At 36.4% G+C, this 22,498-nt stretch overlaps 2 protein-coding genes across 2 annotated transcripts; both read right to left on the reverse strand.

Annotated features, from left to right (window-relative positions):
• Positions 1–1,931: 1,931 nt before the first annotated feature.
• Positions 1,932–5,994, reverse strand: LOC113118520 (extracellular calcium-sensing receptor-like). The gene is made up of 6 exons (XM_026287764.1): positions 5,556–5,994; positions 5,057–5,351; positions 4,143–4,928; positions 3,792–4,013; positions 3,382–3,505; positions 1,932–3,001 (listed from the first exon to the last, which is right to left on the reverse strand). The coding sequence occupies exons 1-6, from the start codon at positions 5,783–5,785 to the stop codon at positions 2,088–2,090; spliced, it is 2,571 nt and encodes an 856-aa protein (XP_026143549.1). The 5' UTR covers positions 5,786–5,994; the 3' UTR covers positions 1,932–2,087.
• A 233-nt stretch (positions 5,995–6,227) lies between these two features.
• On the reverse strand, positions 6,228–20,821 carry LOC113118526 (extracellular calcium-sensing receptor). Its single transcript, XM_026287771.1, has 5 exons — positions 20,740–20,821; positions 19,842–20,627; positions 19,491–19,712; positions 19,110–19,233; positions 6,228–6,615 (listed from the first exon to the last, which is right to left on the reverse strand). Exons 2-5 carry the CDS (start codon positions 20,520–20,522, stop codon positions 6,578–6,580), a joined length of 1,065 nt encoding a protein of 354 aa, XP_026143556.1. The 5' UTR covers positions 20,523–20,627; positions 20,740–20,821; the 3' UTR covers positions 6,228–6,577.
• Positions 20,822–22,498: the final 1,677 nt, after the last annotated feature.

The following is a 22,498-nucleotide window of genomic DNA, read 5'->3' on the forward strand; positions in this document are numbered from 1 at the left end:
ATTAAATCCCTTTACTTAATATGATATAAAACAGTGCTTACCTAAGTCATCATACTGTCTGGAAAAAAAGCCACTGAATGACTAAAAGACTTCTCGAAGACAAAGCAGGAGAGGTTGAACTGACCAGTTTGGAGCCACCTAAGCAGCTGTACAGAAGCACATATTGTAAACAAATACATTCTGACCTTACTGTTAATTATTCTCATAGCCTGCATAGAACATTACCTGCCAGAGCGATTGCACTGTCGAGAAAAAAAAAAAAAAAAACTTGCGCTCGTCTGACACTTCTCGTGCAACTCGAAGACAAAACAGGAAACCTGAACTGACCAGTTTGGAGCCACCTAAGCAGCTGTACAGAAGCACATATTGTGAACAAATACCATTCAGATCTTATTGTTAATTATTCTCATAGCCTGCATAGAACATTACCTGCCAGAGCGATTGCACTGTCGAGGAAAAAAAAAAACTCGCGTTCGTCTGACCCTTCTCAGGCAACTCGAAGACAAAGCATGAAAACTGAAATGACTAACTTGTCGCCACCTACACCGTTGTAAAGATGTGCATATTGTGAACAAATTTCATTTAAATCATGGCTTACATTGATACACAAAGAACCACCGCTTACCGGAGCGATAACAATGACGGACCAACGTTAACAGGGCGCCGCCTGAAGCAACTCTAAAGACGCAGAAAACACGAAGCAGAATTGCACGAACTGACTAGCTTGCCGCCACCTATGTTGTACAAAAGCGCATATTGTGAATAAACTTCAATTAAATCATATCGTGAATTGATACACATAGCTACACTTACCAGAGCGATCACAATGAGGGAATAAACAGAGGCCGCTTAAGGTGACTCGAAAATGAAACAGGAGAAAATAAAATGGCGTTGTTTAAAAAAGCATTCGAACTGCGCATGCTCATCAGCCTTTGTTGGCAATACTAATAACCAACTTAAAGTTGTTAGTTGTTCTAACTTGAAATATTAATTTGGTGTAACAAATTGATCTAAATTCCTATTCAACTTACATTTCTGTGTTATCTCAACTTTTTTAATGTTAAATTGTTGAATTAACTTTAAAAACTGAGTTTGCAAAACAAAATGTAAGTTTGATTATTTACAGTGTGTTCACTGGTGTATTTTGAATTCATGCAAATAATTTTGCATATTTATATTAAATACTAGGCTCACCAATATTGAGTATTTTTGTAATTTAAAACTTAAAACAGGTTTTTAAAAGAGATTTATTGATGTACTGCTTAAATAAACAATTATTTATTTGAAACCAGTGTATATCATTTATGAAAATAATTTCATGAATAGTTCCCTGTATGTTAACCCATAGTTGGGTTACTTGTGGTGTTATTTTTAACCCAACATTTTTTAATGAGTAGTAACATTTACAAACAATATGAATGATCCTGATCCTAAATTTCAGCTGTCTCAGATAAGGGTATGAATACTTACACAATGTAATATATATATATATATATATATATATATATATATATATATATATATATATATGAATTTGCAAAGATGTTAAAAACATGTTTTCACTCTATCATTATGTTATATAGAGTATAGACTGATGGGGGGGGGGGGTCATTTATAGCAGTTTTATAGCAGTCCTATAACATTTATAGCAGTAATTTATAGCTTAAGTCAGAAAAAAAAGAACTAGATAGATAGATAGATAGATAGATAGATAGATAGATAGATAGATAGATAGATAGATAGATAGATAGATAGATAGATAGATAGATAGGAATAGACACATATATTTTCATATTTAGATATTTTTCTTTCTTTATAAAAAACGTGGGCAAAACGTATTAATCATAAAAAGTTTTGTTGGTCACAGAGATTATTTTCTGCAGTAATTCAAAACCCAGTTGAAAAATTAAAACTATTGTTTTTTCCAACAATATATATTACAGTACATACAGAGTATACAGAACATATTTGCACTTATAGCATCAATATGTAAAATAGTTAGCCTACATCAATGGTTTAAAAACCGGTACATTAATATCAAAGGACGACTGATATCTAATATTAAGCAGTTGCCAATTGCGTGAATTTCAGAGGGCTTTTGAAGGTACTTTGCCCATTAAATGTTTTTTTGTATTCTGCTCTGGTCGAAAAACAATAATGAAACACTTGGGAGCAAAAATGCATAGAATCAAACCAAAGCTTGAAGCTAAGATAGCAAATATCTCCACAGCTACGGTGAATTTACCTGGTGAGCTGACATAAGAAGGAATAAATGTGATCCATACAGCACAGAAGATGAGCATACTGAATGTGATGAACTTAGCCTCATTGAAGTTATCAGGCAGCTTTCGGGCAAGAAAAGCTAAAACAAAGCAAAGGAAAGCTAACAAGCCAATATAACCCAGTACAGCCCAGAAACCTATTGCTGATCCTAGACTGCATTCTAGAATTATCTTTTCTTTGTACTGATACATATTGTTATAAGGAAAGGGTGGAGATATTTTTAACCAAAGCACACATATAAGTACCTGTACAAGAGTGAAGCCTAAAACACTGAGTCTCTGTTGAAGAGGCCCAAACCATTTCATAACATTACTTCCTGGAAGTGTAGCTTTAAAGGCAATTAACACCACTATTGTCTTCCCCAGAACACAGGAGATACAGAGGACAAAAGTGATTCCAAATGCTGTGTGTCGTAACATACAGGACCATTCAGTGGGACGACCAATAAAAGTAAGTGAACATAGGAAACTCAGAGTCAATGAGAAGAGAAGCAGGAAGCTTAGTTCTGAGTTGTTGGCTTTTACTATGGGAGAGGCCCTGTTTTTGTAGAACACTAAAGTTATGCTCAAAGCCACTAAAGAGCCAGCAACAGAGAAAGCAGCCAGTATAATCCCAAGGATATCATCCCAGGAGAGAAACTCCACTGGTTTAGGAAGACACTTGTCCTTCTCATTATTGGGCCAATACTCAGGTAGGCATTCGTGACAATCTAAAGAATCTGAAAGATCAAGAAATCAGTGTATAACAGTCATTCCTGAACCACAGGAAAAAAAATGAAACTTACAGATTATCAGACTAAACTTTTTTAGAATGACCAACTCAGTAGATAAAGAAGGGTAAATGATATCATGCAAAAACGTGTGTGTGTGTGTGTGTGTGTATGTATGTATATATATATATATATATATATATATATATACATATATATATATATATATATATATATGCAGGCTTGATGAGCAGAAGGAACTTCTTTAAAAAACATTAAAAATAGTAATGTTTCCAAACTTTCCTTTCTTTATTTTAGACACATACTTATCAGTTAAATGTTTTTAATTTCTTAAGAATAATGTAAAAAATAAAATAAAATAAAAATACCTGTCTCATTGCTGATCTCTCCGTCTGCACAGTTAATGCAGTCATAACAGCAGACAGGTCTTCCTTTTTTCACCGCCTTCCTCGTACCTGGAAGACAGCTATCACTGCACACAGACACAGGCACCTGCGGGTGACAGATAGACACAGCATCAGAGTCAGAAAAAAAAAAATATTTGGGTACAAATGTTCTAAAACTGACAGATTCGGTTAGATGTTTAAAATAAAGGGGCAAAATGTTTCATAATGAATTAATCTGCTTTTATTTCTCATATTTTGGTATGTCTGGTATATATTGGTTTTAATGATTTTTCATTAATTTATTAAATCTAAGTATATAACGGGAAAATTATTATATATTTATATCAATAGACTTAAAAAAAATATATTTAAAATAAATGAATAAAAAGTACCTTTTCACTGCTATCATACCAAATGATAGCTCTGTTCAGACTGAATTCTTGGCCTTTAGGCTTGGATGCATCATATTGACCCACTGTCACAAAATCGACAGAACCATCTCCTTGAAGTTGCCAGTTCACAAGTTCATATCTGGCCACAGGGTCTCCATTGGTGTCGAATGAAACGGGATAATTATTTTTAGTAAAATTCACTCGCTTGAGTTGATCAAAAACCTACATGATGGACAATAAATAAATACATAAACATTACAATTTTATGGTAAGATTCAAAGCTAAATGTATAGCTACTATTATATTAACACTAATTCCTTTTTTAAGTTATTCCACGATGAGCAAACTTACACGTCGGTGCTCAACTTTGATGTTTTTGTCACATTGTTTTTCGTTACAGATGATGCTATGGAGGGCATGCGCTATAGCATATGTGGCTTTGTACACCATGTTACTGATCCTCAACTGGGACGTGTCTGTGTACGGGTTCTGTATAGCGCGCAGGTCCTCCGTGCCATAACACTCTGGCATTCCAGTGGAAGAACCTGTCTGACGTTTTAGACTACAGCTGAATGAACTTTCCCATAATTCTGTCAGCAGGGGGAATTTAAGCGCTTGTTCTGGAGACAGGTCAAGTAGAAAATTACGAAAACCAGGGATAACAGACCGCGGAATTGCGAAACCTACAGCACCAATACAAAAATTAAACCGCATCATTTGGGGGTCTGTAACCCACGCCTCGCTGCCGATCCACTGCATCGGGGGAGGAGGCTGCTGGCTCAGCTCTTCTAAGAGAAATTTTATATCACCTGCGCCCATGAAGGCAACTATTACGCGAGCCGATGACTTGCGAATAACATCAGCCACCCTTTTCAATTTACTGCGTGGCTGGGTCCTGTAGTAGGCCTCAGAATACTCCACGCAGATTCCCTCCTGCTCCGCAGCTTTCAGGAATGATGCCATGCCATTGTTCCCGTAGTCTGAATCACTGCGCACAGCTCCGATCCACGTCCATCCGAAGTGCTTGACCATGCGTGCCAGTGCTGCCGCTTGATGGTGATCACTGGGGATGGTCCTGAAAAAAGTAGGATGCTGCCGCTTGTCACTGAGACACGCGCACGTTGCGTAATGACTCACCTATGTGTGTGTGTGTGTGTGTGTGTGTGTGTGTGTGTGTTGAGAGAGAGAAAGCGAGAGAAAGAGAAATTGTGATACAGCACCAGCATGTTTTTCATTATAATAATACTATCGTTTTGCGCAAGCACCTGTGGAACTCCAAGAGGACCCAAAAGTCTTGAAATGCTTACAGCCGGCGTGGAAGCGGAATCTCCGACCAGTGCGGGAACTGCAGCAGATTTCGCACAGGAATCAGTGTCGTTAAATACAGGATCTAGTCCGTTGGCAAGCTGCAAAGCTACTTTAATCGCCATTGGCACAGAAGCACACGAGTCATATATGTGGTACCCTATAGTGACGCCCGGTAAAAGATCGGAGCTGTTGTTGATCTCTTGAACAGTGAATTCCAAGGCACGAGCCAGTCGCAACCCTCTTAAATCCATGCTGTTGAAATACACACACAATTGCATCCTATTAAAAATAAACGGTTTGCTTGCTTCTTATTTTAACTCATTTTACTTAACCACAAATAAAATAATGCAAATGCAATTTTAGCACAATCAATAAAAAAAATAAAATAAAAAAAAATAAAAATAAAAATGCCCTGGTCTGTTAAGGATTGTGTTAAATGTTGAATCAAACACAAACCTTCCACTGCACACTAGTGGTTGTGGCCTTCTAGTATAGGTGTACTTCTCTGCTCTCACGTAGTAATGAATTGTGAAAGCCCCTCCAATAATGAAGTCTCCATCCTCGAACAGATCAGGGAGCTGAGGGTCACCTTGGAGGATGCAGGTGCCTAAATTAATCCCACACACAGCAGGACAAAGACTGATAATGCACAATAGTGTCATTGTCAGTAAAAGATGAACATTCATTTCTCCTGCTATACAAGCAACCACTCAAAATGTGAGCTGAGCATTATTACACTTTGTTTTATATACCCACCAGCCACTGCTGTTGTAAGTTATAACTCTTCACTGGGAAACCTAAGAGGGTGTGGTTAAGATTTAACTTCAGTCAATGAGAGAATGTGCCTCAAGTGTATAAAAGTTTCAGGTTTTTTAGATCGCTTGTCAACCCCAAGATAAATGAGTCACAATCAAAGCATGTTTGTTTTATATTTGCTTTTACTTTATTTTTATTTTGCAAAGGATTTGTCATGTCTCACTTTTGTTTAATTACACAGACGTGATTATCTAAATGCAATTATAAAACATTATAAATAAAAAGTTACAATCATTGTACTTTTTTGTCCAACTTTAATTCTATAAAGATCTAAATGCTCTACTTGTCCTATGTCTAAATTAATTTAAAGAATATGTCAAAATACAAATAAATAATAACCTTAAAATAAAATACATCCATCAAGTTAATAATCAAACCTAAAATCTGTGTGGACGATGGCGCTGTTGTATTATTTATTGGAGCTTTGCCGTAAATTCCATATATTATCATTAGAGATTGAAACGTCACTTTTTAATTTGGCTTACCAATCAAATGTATTTATTCTGTATTTGACTTTTGAATGAATTAACTATACATGTAGGCCTATCTATCAGGTGATTGCTGCAAAGCCTGATGTCCGCCCTGTAGTAATAATTGGTAGTTCTGTATGTTGTTTCAGGGTAAGCATCATCTGAGGTCCTCTGAGGGGTTGGCATCATCTCTTAGGTGTTCTGGATCCAGACTGGAGCTGATGTAAATCCTGTGACAAAACAGAGAAACAAATAGAGACATAATTAGCATAGCTGCTGTTCCAACCAAGTAAAATTAATTAGCTTAACCCAAGCTAAATAATAATACTGCGCATTTGATCAGATACAACTGCAGTCACAAATTAGGAGATACATTATGTGAATGCTTGGCAAAAGTGATGTGTTTTTAATCTAGATTTAAACAGAGAGAGTGTGTCTGAACCCCGAACGTTATTAGGAAGGCTAATCAGTTCAAGTTCAAGTTCAAGTTTAAATTCTTTATTTGTCCCCAATGGGGCAATTCATTGTGCAACAGATAGTATAACAGATCACACACAATCACACACACAGTACCAATACAAAAGTTGCCTATGGTTAAAATAATAAAAACAATAAACAATCAATAAATAGAAAATCACTAAGTTATCTGTGATTCTTTATAAAATTAAGAAGCAGAATGGATGCAGGCACAAAAGAGTGTTTATATCTGTTGGTTCTGAATTTTAGGAGTTTAAAGCGTAATCCCGATGACAACATCTGAAATTCGGTGATGGCAATTATCTAACAGGATAGATTCAACCCTTCTTAACATCTGCTTCTGATAAAGTTCCTCCAGACCTTTCTGCATAGAACCAGTGATGCTGCTGCTCACCTTAATTAACCTCGAAAGGGAGTTTTTCTGTTTTACAGTGATGGACCCATACAGATTAAGGAGAAGGTAACAACTGACTCAACAAAAGACCTATAAAAAAGGGTCAACAGGGTCTTATCCACATTAAACTTTGCCAGCTTCCTCAGGCAATACAGGCGCTGCTGGCCTTTCTTGCAAAGCAAACTGGTATTTGAGTCAAAGCACAACTTATCATCAATAATGCATCCTAGGCACTTATACTCTGTAACAACCTCTATTTCCTGACCATTTATACTAGTTTTTCCAGTGTTAGTGATATTGCACCTACAATCAATACACATGTCCTTGGTCTTAGAGACATTCAGTTCAAGAAAAGCATCCTGACACCATGTAACAAAGTGATCAATGACCAAACTGTGTGAAGTTTCCTCATTGTCCAATAAGCTGACAATAACCGTATCATCAGCAAACTTCACAAAGTATCGGTCCTTAATCACAGACCGACAGTCATTAGTAATCATTAGGTACATGAGCTGATATGATTGTCACAACTGATTCCACAGGTATGTGCTCCATCCATTTCGGAGCTACACGCACAATGTATTTTCTGTTCATAGTACATTTCTGTACTTTCTGGAAAACATATGTCCAATCGGAATCAAATTTTTTCGCTTAGGTGTTATCAAATTCTGCCTGGACCATCCGTCTGCATTGGCTGATTATATTAATTCTTATGATGCAGGGTACTGCATTTTCAGGGCCAGAAATTTCTTTGACCACTAGAAAGACACAATTCAAGATCTTGATTCCCATTGCTCACTCCAACCTCTAAGTAACCCAGGTAACACACATTGTCTCTGAAACAACAACATCATACGCTGTTTGCATGGAGAAGTATTGTTGATTAAAGTCATTTTTTTTAATCATATATTTTGCATATAAAAAAGTATTTTCATAACTTCGTAAAAAACCTTTTGAACCCCTGATGACACATGGATTATTTTACTGATCTCCTTGCTACCTTTCTGGACGTTGATCGTGTAAGGACTCTTGCTGTCTAAGGGAGATTCATAGAACTGTCAGATATCATCAAAAATACCTTAATTTGTGTTTTGAAGATGAAAAGACATGAGGGTGATTAATAGCAGAAATTGTCATTTTGGGGTGTACAAGTATCCTTTTAAAGGGGGGGTGAAATGCTATTTCATGCATACTGAGTTTTTTACACTGTTAAAGAGTTGGATTCCCATGCTTAACATGGACAAAGTTTCAAAAATGTTCCAAAAATACCTCTTCCAGTTTGTCATAAGTTTCGGAAAGTTTTTTTCGAGTATGGGTCTGTGTGACGTTAGATGGAACGTAATTTCCTTATATGGGTCCTAAGGGCACTTCTCCCGGAAGAGCGCGCGCTCCTGTGGAGCAGAGACGAGACATTCACTGATCAGAGCAGAGACATTCACTGATCAGAGCAAGAGACCGAATTGTCACAAAAGAAGTGTGTTTTTGGTTGCCAAGGCAAGACAACCCTGCACAGATTACCAAAAAAAAAAAAAAAAAAACCAGCATTAAGGGACCAGTTGATAGAGTTTATTTTTACAGAGCATCAACGGAGTAGTGCAAGTGTTTGTGTTTGTTCCCTGCATTTCGAAGATGCTTGTTTTACAAACAAGGCCCAGTTTGACGCCGGATTTGTACATCGTTTATTTATTAAGGATAATGCAGTCCCAACGAAAAAGGGTCACAATCGTGTGTTGGAACTGAAGGCAGTGAGTAAAACTGCTTCAAATATCTCTGTGTTGTTAACTTAGCTATCGGCGCGTAAGCACATAAAGTAAACAACATGCGATGTTGTCATCAAACTGCACTTTCCACATGTACAGCTTAAAAAACAAAAAAAGACGACATAAAGTGGAACTTAGTCATTTTCCAAAACCGCTAAACAAATATATACAGTTTCAATACATACCAAATAGAGACGTCGTTGCTGATGCTGCTCTTGTGTAACCCCTCTCTCCCGGGTCCTCTCTGACGCTCCTCGCACTCGCTCTAAGCGGGGCTCGGACCCGTGTCTCCGGCATGGGAGGCGGACAGAATCTGATTCTGGATCATAAATATACGCCGAATCTGACTGTTATCCGTGTTTTTTTTGGGATGTTTTTTTCCTCACGGTAATGTCACAGACGCTCTCCATGCAAAAGCCTACTCACGCTCGTGATTCTTTAGCTCCGCCCACACGTCACGCCTCCAGGCGCTAGTGTTTTTCCGCAAAAAATCGGTACAGACTATCTTTCTCTTATAAATATAATAAAACTAAAGACTTTTTGGAGTTATGAAGGATGCAGTACTACTCTATAGGTACTCAAGATTAACAGGATATTGAGTGAAAACGAGCATATCCCCCCCTTAAGGTGTTTATAACACAATGCATATGGTGTACAATGTAGCCTTTTTTATTAAGGACATGTTTATTACTTGAAGTGTAATAAAGGTATGTCCTTGGTGTACACATTTGTGTAGTTTTTCAACTGGTATACTGAATGTGCACATTTGTGATTTGACTTTATACAACTATATCAATCAATCAATCAATCAATCACCTTTATTTATATAGTGCTTTAAACAAAATACATTGCGCCAAAGCACTGAATAACATTCATTTGGAAAACAGTGTCTCAATAATGCAAAATGATAGTTAAAGGCAGTTCATCATTGAATTCAGTTATGTCATCTCTGTTCAGTTGAAATAGTGTCTGTTTTAATTTGCAATCAAGTCAATGATATCGCTGTAGATGAAGTGATCCCAACTAAGCAAGCCAGAGGCGACAGCGGCAAGGAACCGAAACTCCATCGGTGACAGAATGGAGAAAAAAACCTTGGGAGAAACCAGGCTCAGTTGGGGGGCCAGTTCTCCTCTGACCAGACGGAACCAGTAGTTCAATTCCAGACTGCAGCAAAGTCAGATTGTGCAGAAGAATCATCTGTTTCCTGTGGTCTTGTCCTGGTGCTCCTCTGAGACAAGGTCTTTACAGGGGATCTGTATCTGGGGCTCTAGTTGTCCTGGTCTCCGCTGTCTTTCAGGGCAGTAGAGGTCCTTTCTAGGTGCTGATCCACCATCTGGTCTGGATACGTACTGGATCCGGGTGACTGCAGTGACCCTCTGATCTGGACACAGACTGGATCTGGTGGCCACGGTGACCTCGGAACAAGAGAGAAACAGACAAATATTAGCGTAGATGCCATTCTTCTAATGATGTAGAAAAGTACGGTGTTATGTGAAGTGTTCCGGTTCCAGTTTACCTAATTAATGCAGCCTAAAAATCCTTTAACGGATTTGGATATTAAAAGCATATTAGTATGTTATGTGTATGCCAGGTTAAAGAGATGGGTCTTTAATCTAGATTTAAACTGCAAGAGTGTGTCTGTCTCCCGAACAATGTTAGGTAGGTTATTCCAGAGTTTAGGCGCCAAATAGGAAAAGGATCTGCCGCCCGCAGTTGATTTTGATATTCTAGGTATTATCAAATTGAGTTTTGAGAACGTAGCGGACGTAGAGGAGTATAATGTAAAAGGAGCTCATTCAAATACTGAGGTGCTAAACCATTCAGGGCTTTATAAGTAATAAGCAATATTTTAAAATCTATACGATGTTTGATAGGGAGCCAGTGCAGTGTGGACAGGACCGGGCTAATATGGTCATACTTCCTGGTTCTAGTAAGAACTCTTGCTGCTGCATTTTGGACTAGCTGTAGTTTGTTTACCAAGCGTGCAGAACAACCACCCAATAAAGCATTACAATAGTCTAACCTTGAAGTCATAAATGCATGGATTAACATTTCTGCATTTGACATTGAGAGCATAGGCCGTAATTTAGATATATTTTTGAGATGGAAAAATGCAGTTTTACAAATGCTAGAAACGTGGCTTTCTAAGGAAAGATTGCGATCAAGTAGCACACCTAGGTTCCTAACTGATGACGAAGAATTGACAGAGCAACCATCAAGTCTTAGACAGTGTTCTAGGTTATTACAAGTAGAGTTTTTAGGCCCTATGATTAACACCTCTGTTTTTTCTGAATTTAGCAGTAAGAAATTACTCGTCATCCAATTTTTTATATCGACTATGCATTCCATTAGTTTTTCAAATTGGTGTGTTTCACCGGGCTGCGAGGAAATATAGAGCTGCGTATCATCAGCATAACAGTGAAAGCTAACACCATGTTTCCTGATGATATCTCCCAAGGGTAACATATAAAGCGTGAAGAGTAGCGGCCCTAGAACTGAGCCTTGAGGTACTCCATACTGCACTTGTGATCGATATGATACATCTTCATTCACTGCTACGAACTGATGGCGGTCATATAAGTACGATTTAAACCATGCTAATGCACTTCCACTGATGCCAACAAAGTGTTCAAGTCTATGCAAAAGAATGTTGTGGTCAATTGTGTCAAACGCAGCACTAAGATCCAATAAAACTAATAGAGAGATACACCCACGATCAGATGATAAGAGCAGATCATTTGTAACTCTAAGGAGAGCAGTTTCAGTACTATGATACGGTCTAAATCCTGACTGGAAATCCTCACATATACCATTTTTCTCTAAGAAGGAATATAATTCTGAGGATACCACCTTTTCTAGTATCTTGGACAGAAAAGGGAGATTCGAGATTGGTCTATAATTAACTAGTTCTCTGGGGTCAAGTTGTGGCTTTTTTATGAGAGGCTTAATAACAGCCAGTTTGAAGGTTTTGGGGACATATCCTAATGACAATGAGGAATTAATAATAGTCAGAAGAGGACCTATGACTTCTGGAAGCACCTCTTTTAAGAGCTTAGATGGTATAGGGTCTAACATACATGTTGTAAGTTTAGATGATTTAACAAGTTTATACAATTCTTCCTCTCCTATAGTAGAGAATGAGTGGAACTGTTCCTCAGGGGGTCTATAGTGCACTGTCTGATGCGAAACTGTAGCTGACGGCTGAATGGTTGCAATTTTATCTCTAATAGTATCGATTTTAGAAGTAAAGTAGTTCATAAAGTCATTACTGCTGTGGTGTTGGGAAATGTCAACACTTGTTGAGACTTTATTTTTCGTTAATTTAGCCACTGTATTGAATAAATACCTGGGGTTATGTTTGTTTTCCTCTAAAAGAGAAGAAAAGTAATCAGATCTAGCAGTTTTTAATGCTTTTCTGTAGGATATGCTACTTTCCCGCCAAGCAATACGAAATACCTCTAGTTTTGTTTTCCTCCAGCTGCGCTCCATTTTTCGGGCTGCTCTCTTTAGGGTGCGAGTATGCTCATTATACCATGGTGTCAAACTGTTTTCCTTAACCTTTCTTAAGCGTAAAGGAGCAACTGTATTTAAAGTGCTAGAAAAGAGAGAGTCCATAGTTTCTGTTACATCATCAAGTTGTTCTGAGGTTTTGGATATGCTAAGGAATTCGGATACATCAGGAAGATAACTTAAAAAGCAGTCTTTTGTGGTAGAAGTGATGGTTCTTCGATACTTGTAACAAGAAGTAGAATTTACAATTTTGGCTATATGAAGTTTACACAGAACTAAATAATGATCTGAGATATCATCACTTGGCTGAATAATTTCAACACTATCAACATCAATTCCATGTGACAGTATTAAATCTAGAGTATGATTTCGACAATGAGTAGGTCCTGAAACGTGTTGTCTAACACCAATAGAGTTCAGAATGTCTATAAATGCTGATCCCAATACATCTTTTTCATTATCGACATGGATATTAAAATCACCAACTATTAAGACTTTATCTGCAGCCAGAACTAACTCGGATGTAAAATCACCAAACTCTTTAATAAAGTCTGTATGGTGCCCTGGTGGCCTGTATACAGTAGCCAGTACAAACATAACAGGGGATTTATCATTAACATTGGTTTCTCTGGATAATGTTATATGAAGCACCATTACTTCAAACGAGTTATACTTGAAGCCTGTCCTCTGAGAAATCCTGAAAACGTTGTTATAAATTGAAGCAACTCCTCCCCCTTTGCCTTTTAGACGCGGCTCGTGTTTATAACAATAATCTTGGGGGGTGGACTCATTTAAAATAATGTAATCATCAGGTTTTAGCCAGGTTTCTGTCAAGCAGAGCACATCTATATTATGATCAGTTATCATATTATTTACAAAAAGTGTTTTCGTAGAAATGGATCTGATATTCAATAAGCCAATTTTTATCATTTGTTTATCCATATTGCATTTGTTTTTTATTTGTTGAACCTCAATTAAATTGTTAACCTTAACTTGGTTTGGACGTTTTTTGTATTTTCTAGTTCGTGGAACAGACACAGTCTCTATAGTGTGATATCTAGGTGAAAGAGTCTCTATGTGCTGAGAATTAACTGACCTCTGTGACGGGAGGCAGCTAGCAGACGGTCGGTTTAGCCAGTCTGTCTGCTTCCTGACCTGGGCCCCAGTTAGTCAAGTATAAACACTAAGACTATTTGCCATATTTCTAGACAGAAGAGTGGCGCCACCCCAGGAGGGATGAAGACCATCTCTTTTAAACAGGTCAGGTCTGCCCCAAAAGCTCGTCCAATTGTCTATATAACCTATGTTATTCTGTGGGCACCACTTAGACATCCAGCCATTGAGTGATGACAATCTGCTATGCATCTCATCACCACGGTAAGCAGGGAGGGGACCAGAGCATATTACAGTGTCTGACATCGTGCTTGCAAGTTCAAACACCTCTTTAAAGTTATTTTTAGTGATCTCCGACTGGCGAAGTCGAACATCATTAGCGCCGGCATGAATAACAATCTTACTGTATTTACGTTTAGCATTAGCCAGCACTTTTAAATTTGCCAAGATGTCAGGCGCTCTGGCTCCCGGTAAACATTTGACTATGGTGGCTGGTGTCTCTATATTCACGTTCCGTACAATAGAATCACCAATAACTAGAGCACATTCATCAGGTTTCTCAGTGGGTGCATCACTGAGTGGGGAGAACCTGTTTAATGTTTTGATCGGAACAGAAGAGCGGTGTTTTGACCCACGACTACGCTGCCTCACCGTCACCCAGTTGCCCTGCTGCAGGGGCTCTGCTGGAACCGGACAATGTACAGGAATCCCTGAGCTAGACGCATCCAAAGCCGTATCTAGAGCCCTAACATTCTTACTGTCCTCAATTAAAGTTTGGATGCGTGTCTCTAATTCTGAAATCTTCTCTGTCAGCCTAACTATTTCCCTGCATTTATCACATGTGAATCCCTCATCAGCGACAGAGATAGATAAACTGTACATGTGGCAAGAGGTGCAAATAACAATTGTAGGAGAAGCCATTACTCACCGTGCTTGATGAAATATTCTTACTGCGGTTGTTTGATGAACTTGTGGAAAACTGCAGTGTAGGAAAAGAAAACGCTAATGACAAGCTAACGAGTGCTAACGCTTTGCAGGTGTGCTGCAGTCACGGAAGAGTGAACGATCAAAGTTAATCTGATAAGATTGGTCGGTAATATCAGAAATATGGTGTGAATTAAGTTATATTTTACAATTAAAAAAACAAACAAACAGACAGTGATAGTAAGAAAGATTATAGAGAAAAAATATAAAATAAAAACAGCTACATGGAGCTATGATTAGCTAAAGAAGGCCAACAGGAAGTAGAGAAAACACTGTCCATATTTGTGTATATGTGCACAAATCTTTAGGTTGTATATTTCTGGACTGCATGTGCACATCTGTATTTTAAATACGTGTTATATTGTGAAGCTGTGTAGGTTCCGAATTGGTAAACCATATGTGCACCTTTTTTTGGTATACCGTATGTGCACATATTTGTACATATGAATATTTGTACTGTTTGTGCATAGCTATTTTTGTTTGAATTTAATGTGTATTTTTATTTATGTATATTGCATGCATACATTTGTTTTGAATTAAATATGTATTTTGAATATTTGAACTTTATTTATTTGCCATGGGTTCTACATGTTCATTGGTGTATTTTGAATTCATGCAAATAATTTTGCATATTTATATTAAATACTAGGCTCACCAATATAGAGTATTTTTGTCATTTAAAAGTTAAAACAGGTTTTTAAAATTGATGTACTACTTAAATAAACAATTCTTTATTTGAAACCAGTGTATATCATTTATGAAAATAATATCATGAATAGTTCCCACCTTTAGGAAGGTGCTATGTTAACCTATAGTTGGGTTACTTTCGGTGTTATTTTTAACCCAACATTTTTTAATGAGTAGTAACATTTACAAGCAATATGAATGAACCTGAGCTAGATTTCAGCTGTCTCAGATAAGGGTATGAATACTTACACAATGTAATATATATATATATATATATATATATATATATATATATATATATATATATATATATATATATATATATATATATATATATATATTATAAATTTGCGAAGATGTTAAAAACATGTTTTCACTCTACCATTATGGTATATAGAGTATAGACTGATGGGGGGAAAAAAGGTAATTTATAGCAGTTTTATAGCAGTCCTATAACATTTATAGCATAAGTCAGTAAAAAAAAAAGAAAATAATATATATATATATATATATATATATATATATATATATATATATATATATATATATATATATATATATATATATAGAGAGAGAGAGAGAGAGAGAGAGAGAGAGAGAGAGATAGATAGATAGATAGATAGATAGATAGGAATAGACACATATATTTTCATATTTAGATATTTTTCTTTCTTTATAACAAAGCATTCTGTATTTAGAAGATTGTTAAAGAGTGATTATCAGTTCCACACAGAGTTATATAAATTGTACATTGATTTAATAATAATAATAATAATAATAATAATAATAAGGGCGATGATAACGGACCAGTATCTGTATGGGCCAATACTGATCCCTAGGTATTGGAATCAGTATCTGAGGTGAAAAGGATCAAAGCATCATTATTTAAAAAAAAATATATAATTAAAAAAAAATATATATATACTAATTTGTCAAGATTATCATTATGGGCAAAACATATTAATCATAAAAAGTTTTGTTGGTCACAGAGATTATTTTCTGCAGTAATTCAAAACCCAATTGAAAAATCCAACTTTTTTTTCTTTTTTGTCAAAGTAATCACGGTGAAGCTGACTTCTGGGTTGGTCTACAAAATTGCACCATCATTGCAGAACTCTGTTCTGATCTTGCTTCTTCAGGTGGCACTTTTAACTGTGTATAAGTACTGAACATGAGATTTACAACAGATCTTTTATCTTTTTCAAACTATGTTTTTTTTCCAACAATATATATTACAGTACATACAGAGTATACAGTACATATTTGCACTTATAGCATCAATATGTAAAATAGTTAGCCTAAATCAATGGTTTAAAAACCGGTACATTAATATTAAAGGACGACTGATATCTAATATTAAGCAGTTGCCAATTGCGTGAATTTCAGAGGGCTTTTGGCGGTACTTTGCCCATTAAATGTTTTTTTGTATTCTGCTCTGGTCGAAAAACAATAATGAAACACTTGGGAGCAAAAATGCATAGAATCAAACCAAAGCTTGAAGCTAAGATAGCAAATATCTCCACAGCTACGGTGAATTTACCTGGTGAGCTGACATAAGAAGGAATAAATGTGATCCATACAGCACAGAAGATGAGCATACTGAATGTGATGAACTTAGCCTCATTGAAGTTATCAGGCAGCTTTCGGGCAAGAAAAGCTAAAACAAAGCAAAGGAAAGCTAACAAGCCAATATAACCCAGTACAGCCCATAAACCTATTGCTGATCCTAGACTGCATTCTAGAATTATCTTTTCTTTGTACTGATGCATATTGTTATAAGGAAAAGGTGGATATATTTTTAACCAAAGCACACATATAAGTACCTGTACAAGAGTGAAGCCTAAAACACTGAGTCTCTGTTGAAGAGGCCCAAACCATTTCATAACATTACTTCCTGGAAGTGTAGCTTTAAAGGCAATTAACACCACTATTGTCTTCCCCAGAACACAGGAGATACAGAGGACAAAAGTGATTCCAAATGCTGTGTGTCGTAACATACAGGACCATTCAGTGGGACGACCAATAAAAGTAAGTGCACAGAGGAAACTCAGAGTCAATGAGAAGAGAAGCAGGAAGCTTAGTTCTGAGTTGTTGGCTTTTACTATCGGAGAGGTCCTGTTTTTGTAGAACACTAAAGTTATGCTCAAAGCCACTAAAGAGCCAGCAACAGAGAAAGCAGCCAGTATAATCCCAAGGATATCATCCCAGGAGAGAAACTCCACTGGTTTAGGAAGACACTTGTCCTTCTTATTATTAGGCCAATACTCAGGTAGGCATTCGTGACAATCTAAAGAATCTGAAAGATCAAAAAGTCAGTGTATAACAGTCATTCCTGAACCACAGGAAAAAAAATGAAACTTACAGATTATCAGACTAAACTTTTTTAGAATGACCAACTCAGTAGATAAAGAAGGGTAAATGATATCATGCAAAAACGTGTGTGTGTGTGTGTGTGTGTGTGTGTATGTATGTATGTGTGTATATATATATATATATATATATATATATATATATATATATATATATATATATATATATATATATATATATATAGTACAGACCAAAAGTTTGGAAACATTACTATTTTTAAGGTTTTTGAAAGAAGTTTCTTCTGCTCATTAAGCCTGCATTTATTTTATAAAAAATACAGAAAAAAAAGTAATATTGTGATATATTATTACAATTTAAAATAACTGTTTTTCAATTTATTATACTTTAAATTATAATTTATTTCTGTGATGCAAAGCTGAATCTTTAGGATCATTATCACATGATCCTTTAGAAATCATTCTAATATGATGATTCATTATCAAAGTTGGAAACAGTTCTGCTGCTTAATATTTTTTTAGAACATGTGATACTTTTTTAGGATACTTTGATGAATAAAAGTAAAAAAAGAAAAAAAAAAGAAGAAGCTATATATGTTTTAAAATATTAATATTTTTTAATAACAATATACACTACTGGTCAGTAATTTGAGGTCAGTATTTTTTTCTTTCTTCTTTTTAAATAAAATCAATACTTTTATTCAGCAAGGATGTGTTAAATTGATAAAAAGTGATAGTAAAGAAAATATATTATTAGAATATATATTATTAGATTTTTTTTTTTTTTATATAAATGCAGTTCTTTTTAACCTTTTATTCATCAAATATATTAGACAGCAGAACTGTTTCCAACACTCATAATAAATCTGAATATTAGAATGATTTCTAAATGATCATGTGATAGACTGGATGCTACATGTGACACTGAAGGCTGGAGTAATGATGCTGAAAATTCAGCTTTGCATCACAGGAATAATTTTTTTTTTTTAAAGTATATTCAAATAGTAAACCTATTATTTTAAGTTGTAATAATATTTCACAATATTACAGTTTTTTCTGTATTTTTGATCAAATAAATGCAGGCTTGATGAGCAGAAGAAACTTATTTAAAAAACATTAAAAATAGTAATGTTTCCAAACTTTTGGTCTATATATATATATATATATATATATATATATATATATATATATATATATATATATATATATATATATATATATATATATATATATATTTGGTTTATATATATAAAAGGCGGCATATCCAACCCGATCTCGTTGGCATATCATATATGTTAGCCAATTACATCAATGTCTTTTTATTTTTTTTAATTTATGGTGTAAATTTAACTTGCCCTATGCACATTATTTCAGGAGATTTTTTAATGATTCCTTTCTTTATTTTAGACACATACTTATCAGTTAAATGTTTTTAATTTCTTAAGAATAATGTAAAAAAAAAAAAAAAATACCTGTCTCATTGCTGATCTCTCCGTCTGCACAGTTAATGCAGTCATAACAGCAGACAGGTCTTCCATTTTTCACCGCCTTCCTCGTACCTGGAAGACAGCTATCACTGCACACAGACACAGGCACCTGCGGGTGACAGATAGACACAGCATCAGAGTCAGAAAAAAAAAAATATTTGGGTACAAATGTTCTAAAACTGACAGATTCGGTTAGATGTTTAAAATAAAGGGGCAAAATGTTTCGTAATGAATTAATCTGCTTTTATTTCTCATATTTTGGTATGTCTGGTTTCTTTTTTTTTTTCATTAATTTATTAAATCTAAGTATATGACGGGACTAGACTTAAACAATATATTTAAAGTAAATAAATAAATAAAAAGTACCTTTTCACTGCTATCATACCAAATGATAGCTCTGTTCAGACTGAATTCTTGGCCTTTAGGCTTGGATGCATCATATTGACCCACTGTCACAAAATCGACAGAACCATCTCCTTTAAGTTGCCAGTTCACAAGTTCATATCTGGCCACAGGGTCTCCATTGGTGTCGAATGAAACGGGATAATTATTTTTAGTAAAATTCACTCGCTTGAGTTGATCAAAAACCTACATGATGGACAATAAATAAATACATAAACATTACAATTTTATGGTAAGATTCAAAGCTAAATGTATAGCTACTATTATATTAACACTAATTCCTTTTTTAAGTTATTCCACGATGAGCAAACTTACACGTCGGTGCTCAACTTTGATGTTTTTGTCACATTGTTTTTCGTTGCAGATGATGCTATGGAGGGCATGCGCTATAGCATATGTGGCTTTGTACACCATGTTACTGATCCTCAACTGGGACGTGTCTGTGTACGGGTTCTGTATAGCGCGCAGGTCCTCCGTGCCATAACACGCTGGCATTCCAGTGGAAGAACCTGTCTGCCGTTTTAGACTACAGCTGAATGAACTTTCCCATAATTCTGTCAGCAGGGGGAATTTAAGCGCTTGTTCTGGAGACAGGTCAAGTAGAAAATTACGAAAACCAGGGATAACAGACCGCGGAATTGCGAAACCTACAGCACCAATACAAAAATTAAACCGCATCATTTGGGGGTCTGTAACCCACGCCTCGCTGCCGATCCACTGCATCGGGGGAGGAGGCTGCTGGCTCAGCTCTTCTAAGAGAAATTTTATATCACCTACCGCCATGAAGGCAACTATTACGCGAGCCGATGATTTGCGAATAACATCAGCCACTCTTTTCAATTTACTGCGTGGCTGGGTCCTGTAGTAGGCCTCAGAATACTCCACGCAGATTCCCTCCCGCTCCGCAGCTTTCAGGAATGATGCCATGCCATTGTTCCCGTAGTCTGAATCACTGCGCACAGCTCCGATCCACGTCCATCCGAAGTGCTTGACCATCCGTGCCAGTGCTGCCGCTTGATGGTGATCACTGGGGATGGTCCTGAAGAAAGTAGGATGCTGCCGCTTGTCACTGAGACACGCACATGTTGCGTAATGACTCACCTATATGTGTGTGTGTGTGTGTGTTGAGAGAGAGAAAGCGAGAGAAAGAGAAATTGTGATACAGCACCAGCATGTTTTTCATTATAATAATACTATCGTTTTGCGCAAGCACCTGTGGAACTCCAAGAGGACCCAAAAGTCTTGAAATGCTTACAGCCGGCGTGGAAGCGGAATCTCCGACCAGTGCGGGAACTGCAGCAGATTTCGCACAGGAATCAGTGTCGTTAAATACAGGATCTAGTCCGTTGGCAAGCTGCAAAGCTACTTTAATCGCCATTGGCACAGAAGTACACGAGTCATATATGTGGTACCCTATAGTGACGCCCGGTAAAAGATCGGAGCTGTTGTTGATCTCTTGAACAGTGAATTCCAAGACACGAGCCAGTCGCAACCCTCTTAAATCCATGCTGTTGAAATACACACACAATTGCATCCTATTAAAAATAAACGGTTTGCTCGCTTCTTATTTTAACTCATTTTACTTAACCACAAATAAAATAATGCAAATGAAATGTTAGCACAATCAGTAAAAAAAAAAAAAAAAAAAAAAAAATGCCCTGGTCTGTTAAGGATTGTGTTAAATGTTGAATCAAACACAAACCTTCCACTGCACACTAGTGGTTGTGGCCTTCTAGTATAGGTGTACTTCTCTGCTCTCACGTAGTAATGAATTGTGAAAGCCCCTCCAATAATGAAGTCTCCATCCTCGAACAGATCAGGGAGCTGAGGGTCACCTTGGAGGATGCAGGTGCCTAAATTAATCCCACACACAGCAGGACAAAGACTGGTAATGCACAATAGTGTCATTGTCAGTAAAAGATGAACATTCATTTCTCCTGCTATGCAAGCAACCACTCAAAATGTGAGTTGAGCATTATTACACTTTGTTTTATATACCCACCAGCCACTGCTGTTGTAAGTTATAACTCTTCACTGGGAAACCTAAGAGGGTGTGGTTAAGATTTAACTTCAGTCAATAAGAGAATGTGCCTCAAGTGTATAAAAGTTTCAGGTTTTTTAGATCGCTTGTCAACCCCAAGATAAATGAGTCACAATCAAAGCATGTTTGGTTTATATTTGCTTTTACTTTATTTTTATTTTGCAAAGGATTTGTCATGTCTCACTTTTGTTTAATTACACAGACGTGATTATCTAAATGCAATTATAAAACATTATAAATAAAAAGTTACAATCATTGTACTTTTTTTGTCCAACTTTAATTCTATAAAGATCTAAATGCTCTACTTGTCCTATATATAAATTAATTTAAAGAATATGTCAAAATACAAATAAATAATAACCTTAAAATAAAATACATCCATCAAGTTAATAATCAAACCTAAAATCTGTGTGGACGATGGCGCTGTTGTATTATTTATTGGAGCTTTGCCATAAATTCCATATATTATCATTAGAGATTGAAACGTCACATTTTAATTTATAATCAAATGTATTTATTCTGTATTTGACTTTTGAATGAACTGTACATGTAGGCCTATCTATCAGGTAATTGCTGCAAAGCCTGATGTCCGCCCTCACCTCCATTCTCCAAAAGTAAAAATGTCAGCTACTAAAAAAAAAAAAAACAGTGCGAGAGTAACCAGCTAGCCTACTCAGTTGAACTTTTCCGCGTCTTGTGTTTGAATGCTTTAAACTCCTTTGAATGTTTAAATTGGCAAGTGGCTAGTCTTAAAAACACGTGAAAATGATCAGCTTGTGTGATGACACGCAGCAGTGGGCTGTCAACTGTCTTTTTAGGCTGGCCTCAGCCAGAAGGTTGAGATCACCAGGGGGCCCCCCTCAGCCATGGGCACCTATAATCGCCACCACCTTTCACCCCACTAGCGACGGCATCTTTGTAGAATTCATGT

This window comes from Carassius auratus, chromosome 18 (assembly GCF_003368295.1).
Source record: "Carassius auratus strain Wakin chromosome 18, ASM336829v1, whole genome shotgun sequence".
In the NCBI taxonomy this organism is placed as follows: domain Eukaryota; kingdom Metazoa; phylum Chordata; class Actinopteri; order Cypriniformes; family Cyprinidae; genus Carassius; species Carassius auratus.